At 40.6% G+C, this 6826-nt stretch overlaps 1 protein-coding gene across 1 annotated transcript in view; it reads left to right on the forward strand.

Moving 5' to 3' along the window:
* The window catches only part of LOC140364939 (gamma-glutamyl hydrolase-like), a gene marked incomplete at its 5' end in the record, with an annotated part of 3518 nt that extends 69 nt beyond the window's left edge, over positions 1–3449 (forward strand). Inside the window, 7 exons of the mRNA XM_072451318.1 lie at positions 58–142; positions 952–1090; positions 1695–1801; positions 1877–1967; positions 2439–2573; positions 2971–3216; positions 3409–3449. Of these exons, the coding sequence (XP_072307419.1) occupies positions 58–142; positions 952–1090; positions 1695–1801; positions 1877–1967; positions 2439–2573; positions 2971–3216; positions 3409–3449 (844 nt within the window). The remainder of the gene's footprint in view (positions 1–57; positions 143–951; positions 1091–1694; positions 1802–1876; positions 1968–2438; positions 2574–2970; positions 3217–3408) is intronic.
* Between the last annotated feature and the right edge of the window lie 3377 nt (positions 3450–6826).

Consider the following 6826-nt stretch of genomic DNA (forward strand, 5'->3'; position numbering starts at 1 on the left):
TATTAGTAACATAATGATCTGTATTCATAAAGTCTTAAGCATCTTTCTGTTTTTCAGATTCTTTCTCCCTGGAGGAGCTGCCAACATTTTTGACTCTGGTTATGAAAAAGCAGCAACGGTTTTCTATCATCTGGCAGTTGAGGTAAATGTTTACTGTAAAAGGGCTGTTTTCCATTCTTTTATTCTATTTGTTTTGTCCTATTCAAAAATGGCTCCAGCAGTCAGCAGGGGGCAGCAGAATGCCCTTCTGTTTGGATATTTCAACTAAATTGAAGTTATGTGTGGTGTTCCGAGGGGGTCGTTTAGCTTAGCTCGTACTGGACATAAAGACTAAACCATAGTATAAAAAGAAACCCAACAACGACACCTGGTGGTTGGCCCAGGAACAGCTCAATGTAGGTTCCTTGTTGATAAGCAGAGACTTGATTCAAAAGACATTGTTCATACACTAGTTGGATATTGAAGTTGGAACAAGTTAGGCACAGTTCATTGTTAGACGGTTTAAAAGAGAGGCCAGGCAAGGCAAGCTCCATGGATCAGATCTATAAACAACTGTCACTACTAAACGTACAGCTGTTAGAGGGCCTCCTGCTGGACAAGTGTGGCAGTGACACGCCCGATAGCCGGCGTGGCGGGCGGCACATAGCGAGAACTGAATTAAACATTTAAAAATCAGCGCTACAAATAATGCTAAAGCCTGCACATAAAGTCTGAATTTTGGATACTACATTAGAGTGGTATGAGCGGCATCACAGGGAGACTGGAGGTAAGGTCAGAGGTCAGAGGGCAAGAGGGAGGAAAGGAAGTGCTTTTATGGACGTCACCGCAACCCAAGACAAGACTGGTCAAAGGTGGTAGAGCCTTTAGAAAAATATTCTACCTGAAACACAATCCCTTGGTCACATTGAGCTCGACCTGTCAGTCTAATATCAATCTTTTTCTCTTTGTTAGGCAAACAAAAAAGGAGACTATTTTCCAATTTGGGGCACTTGCCTTGGATTTGAACAGCTTGCCGTTCTGACCGCTCAGAAGAACATTTTAGTGAGAACAAATACTTCTGCAGTGTCTCTACCTTTGAACTTCACAGACGGTACGAAACTGTATCAATGCAATTACATGTTCTTCAATCAGTTAAAAGTCGTATAATGAATGTTACATTTACAATAATCTACCGGGATAAAGGGATAAAGCTAATTATCCTAAAACACACAGAGAGAACATGAAAAGACCTTCTAGACCAGAGGTGGGCAATTATTTTCCTCCGAGGGCCATATTCGAATCCAGGCAAGTAGCGGAGGGCCGGCCCGCGATCGTTGGTGTGAAAAATATTGGCTATGAAATCTATGATTTAATTCATTTCACGTCGTCTTTATTAAGGATACAAGTGCAGACGGAGGCCTAAGGGCAAAAAAAAATATGTTAAACATTTTCTATTTTTTTTTAAATTTCAAATTAAATATTATTTGGCAGGTTTGGAGGGCCAAATTATAAAGACAAACGTATGTGGCCCGCGGGCCGTAGTTTGCCCACCCCTGTTCTAGACACAATGAGCTTCAACATGTGAGAATCTTATCACATGAAGAATCTAAAAGATATAGTTTTTCTCCTCCCATCTCCAGAAAACCTCAGTATATTTATATTTATGGTGCACACGTTTGTTTTATGTGTTTTGATTTCGCTCTCTTGATTTCCAGAGGCAAACGGAAGCAAGATGTTTAGAGATTTCCCTCCTGAAATGATGCACGCGCTGGCCACTGAGCCAATGACAATAAACGCTCACAAGTGGAGCATTTCCATGGAGGTAAATGTCACGTTTAAGATTGGAGAAGGAACTTTCACATGTAAATAAATAAAACCATGTTTATCTGTGTAACAGACGTACCATGAAAATGCAGATCTGAACAGGTTTTACAAAGTGCTGTCCACAAACACAGACGGGATGGTGGAGTTTATTTCCACTTTTGAAGGTAATCGAGTTTCTGTTTGGACTGGACGTTCACAAGGTTTTTGAAATGTCATTTTAGATGGACGGCCTGTATAACTTTATGAAGAACTTACTGCTTTTAATAGAAATAATCAACATAAAGTACACTTAAGTCAAACGTTTTTCTTACTTATTGGGTCCACAAATGTTCCATATCGACCTTGCTGCTTAAAGTCCTGTTAAAAATATTATAATTAGTTTATTTTGGTCACAGGTATATTCGGACATTATTCCAAAACATGAACACTCGACATGCAGAAAGACTGAAGAGGCAGTAGCTAAGTTATAACAATCATGAAAGTTTAGAGCGTTTTGGTTTCCTCTGTTTGTGCCAGTTCTGACTCGCTGTAGAACAGACTTTAAACATGTACAATCTAACTCAGGGGCCCAACCATGAGTTAGAATCACTGCAGCAGAAAATATACTGCAAACGTACAAAATGTCTTTGTTTCAGCCTTCGATTACCCGTTCTACGGCGTGCAGTGGCACCCAGAAAAGCACCCGTATGAATGGACCCAAGACTTCTACGGCCACTCGCCAAACTCAATCAGACTGACTTTTTATATCGCCGAGTTCTTTGTCAGTGAAGGTACGTAGAATCACATATTGTGGAGAGTCAGAGGTTTCAAAGGTCCTTCTCCTTCTCAAAATCAAGGCGTCTGGACTTCCATCTGACGGAGCTGTAGACAAACAGCCAGGCTCCGTCAGATTTAAACCGATTTGTCACTCCTGGACAAAATAGGGATTACACCCACTCATTTTCAGGATGGATTAACTATATTTTATCTTAAAGTTTGTTGTTTGGAAGATTTGACGAAATTTTAATACTGAGCATGTCAAAAATGTACCAAAAAGCTCGATGAACAACAGCAGATGTGATGTTTTGTGCTTCTGGATTCACTCTTTACTTTAATGTCAAACCGAGAAATGTACACATATGTTTTACCATAAACTTTACATTTGATCTTTTCCTAATTCCTTTACAGCCAGGAAGAACAAGCACAAGTTTGAAAGTGAAAAGGCCATCCGAGATTTACTCATCTACCATTTTCATCCTAACTACACGGGGGAAACCGCGAGCGTGTTCGAGCAGAAATACTTCTTTTATGACGAGCAGGAGGAAGAAGAGCCACCAGAGGAGGACATATTCAGGGCGAGCGGCGCCGGTCAAACCCTGGCTGAAGTCAACATGGTGCTCGTCACTGCCGTGTTTCTCACCGGGATTTTATCTGGTCAAATATAGTCCAATGTAACCCTTTAAACTCATCAGAATGTTCCAGAATCCACAAAGAGGCGACTGAAGGAAAAATCTGATCCAAACACAGATGATTATAACAAAAAAACTCATGCCAAAAAGGGGAATCCTCAAACCTTTAATTTGTTCTGTAATTCGTTTTGTTTTTCTTGCTTTTGTTTCTTTTTAGCTGAGGCAAAGGCAGAACAGCCTTTGCTGCGTCCCAAATGATGGATGGGGAAACTTCGCCGTTATCGTTTTCCTCTACATAAGTCTCAATGTCTTTAGACATTTTTTGTTTAAACTGGGGATCATTGAATAGACTCGTATTGAGTCTCCAAAGTGTGTTTTTCTGTTTCTGGTCCAGCTCTATTGTGATGTAGATAGGGGAATGGTCACTTAAATCTATTGTTCCAATGTGCACTGTGATTTTTGATCCGTCTTTGTTAAAAATGAAAAAATAGTCTATTCTTGTGTATTTCTTATGTGGGTTAGAGAAGTGTGTATATTGCCGTACGTTAGGGTTCATCTCTCTCCAGATGTTCTCGCCCAATGTTGTTTATTAATTTACGAAATGCATTATTTATCCATCTACCAGCACTTGGTGAGTCTGAGACATCTAATGTCGGCTGAACGTGTATGTTCCAGTCGCCGCCACAGATGAGGGTTCCCTCAGAGTGGTTTACAATAAGGTCCATTGCTTTAGTGTAGAAGGTGAGATCGCTTCCAGGTGGAGCATAAACATTTATCAGTGTAAACAAAGCTCCATTTATTGTTCCCTTTACCAACACAAATCGACCTTCTTTATCTTTATGTTCAAAAGCTATCTTACTTGAGATAATTATAGCCACGCCCCGTTTATGTTTGCCACTGTATGAGGAAGGTCTTTTAAACTTTCTTTAACGGTGCACTGCAGTATACAGTAAACAGGATGAAGCAAAAGTGCAATTTTATTTGAGTATTTGAGTAATTTAAGTGACTCATAAATGCTTGAGTAAATGTGACCTCGGGGGTTTTGCAGCTCACATCACAGCATTCTGAATTTTAGCAGCGAGTCTTATAACAAATAAAAAAGTCTACAACTTGGCTTGATATTTAGTTTATACCTTACAAATAAAAGACCCATTAAAGTTAGTTAATCTGCTTCTCTATTATTAACCACTGACTTTCTAACGTTCTGCTGGTAAAATCAACTGTTTTGGAGGAAACTGCTTTAAAATAAATGTAATTGAAATTTTATGTGAGATTCTGATCATTTTGAGAGCTTTTGTGCCGCACCACGTTTCAGTAAACCAAGATTTAATTGTGAATTTCAGAACTACAGGGTTATAAAGTTTAGTCTTTTCCATGGGTTATTATTTATTAATTTATTCAAGCGCTGGCATCAAAGCAAGATGATGCAAAGCCCACAGGAAGTGCAGTTGTTTGTTACACGCCGAAGGAAGAGGAATTAATCACACTTCAATTATCCGCTATTATACTTTTGTTTGTTAAATAAATGATTTAAATGACAGAAAATGCACATCATTTTCATCTGACTTCAGAATAAAATGTTATTAATAGAACTGTGCTACTTTCTTCACTTTCAAATTAAAATGTTCCAGGAGTTGCTCATGTGCCATTTCAATCCAAAATACACCGCATTTGAGCAAATAAAAGAGTAAATAACAGTGTTACTATTGTTATTATTATTTCTTTTACTTTTTATTAAGAATATAAGAGTATTTTTTTTATAAGAGTTTTTATAAGAGCTTTTCTATTAAGAGTGTTTTTTAAAGTGATCTGTTCTTTGTTGTTTACCTCTGTACCTACTTTGTGTTGCGTTATTTGTTGTGGGACCAATAAAGGTTTATCTTATCTTATATATTTTATGCTCGTGAGCAGGAGAAAGTCATGACCTTCAGCTCAGTTCAAACTCTCGCCTTTCTTATTGTGATTTTACACGCTGAAATGAAGCAACGTTCTAGAATCTAATCCCAAAATTTCAAACATTCAAATCCACAATACTTGACCTGTTTTGTTGAGGATTAGGTTGACATATCTACTATATTAATCTTGTGTCTGTCGGTGTTTCTGCATTATTATCTGATCAGTTATTCATAAACCATGTCAAAATGTAACGACAAACGTACTTTTACACACATTGAAACCCACTGATAAACGGGATTTGTGTTTTGATGATCGCCAAGAATCCGTCAGACGAGCTGCGCGTCCATCCGCTGACAGCAGGGGGCGTTCTGTGGCATGATGGCAGCAAATGTGTTTTCCTCTAGATGCTGATTACACACCGCTCCGGGCTGTACATTGTTTTTTTCTCGTTAGGTAAATCTCTGGAGGACATTTGTCGTCCGTTGGGCTCGTCCGCTAACGTCAGAGCAGCCTATAGATTGTGTGGCGCGTGGAGGACTTTGCTCGTGTAGCACAGCAGCACTCGCCACAAGTCCTCTCTCCAAAACCACAAGATGTTTCTGCTCGTCTGCCTCGCCGCGTTCATCTCACCCGCTTTTTCTACACTCGTCACAAACGACGACGCGCCGGTTATAGGTGAGATGCTTTTGCACTTCTTTCATTTCTGCTCATTAGCTCAGAACGGGGCAAAAATACTAGCAACGTTTTGTGATGAGAAACTTTGTATTTAGCCCCGCGAGTCTCCTTAGCTACAACTATGACAGCAGCGCGTGGACTTTTCAGAGTATTTCATTCACGTTTTACTGTCTAGCATAGACACTAGCATAGACATGAGCATAGACACTAGCATAGCCACTAGCATAGCCACAAGCATAGACACGAGCATAGACACGAGAATAGACACGAGCATAGACACGAGCATAGACACTAGCATAGACACGAGCATAGACACGAGAATAGACACGAGCATAGACACGAGCATAGACACTAGCATAGACACGAGCATAGACACGAGCATAGACACGAGCATAGACCCTAGCATAGCCACTAGCATAGCCACAAGCATAGACACGAGCATAGACACGAGAATAGACACGAGCATAGACACGAGCATAGCCACGAGAATAGACACGAGCATAGACACGAGCATAGCCACGAGAATAGACACGAGCATAGCCACTAGCATAGCCACAAGCATAGACACGAGCATAGACACGAGAATAGACACGAGCATAGACACGAGCATAGACACGAGCATAGACACGAGCATAGACACTAGCATAGCCACTAGCATAGCCACGAGCATAGACACGAGCATAGACACGAGAATAGACACGAGCATAGACACGAGCATAGCCACGAGAATAGACACGAGCATAGACACGAGCATAGCCACGAGAATAGACACTAGCATAGCCACGAGAATAGACACGAGCATAGACACGAGCATAGCCACGAGAATAGACACGAGCATAGACACGAGCATAGACACGAGCATAGACACGAGCATAGCCACGAGAATAGACACGATCATAGACACGAGCATAGCCACGAGAATAGACACGAGCATAGACACGAGCATAGACACGAGCATAGACACGAGCATAGACACGAGCATAGACACGAGCATAGACACGAGCATAGACACGAGAATAGACACGAGCATAGACACGAGCATAGACACTAGCATAGACCCTAGC

This window comes from Eucyclogobius newberryi, unplaced genomic scaffold, assembly GCF_026437365.1.
Source record: "Eucyclogobius newberryi isolate DKJ021-1_F unplaced genomic scaffold, fEucNew1.0.hap1 SCAF_18, whole genome shotgun sequence".
In the NCBI taxonomy this organism is placed as follows: Eukaryota; Metazoa; Chordata; class Actinopteri; order Gobiiformes; family Gobiidae; genus Eucyclogobius; species Eucyclogobius newberryi.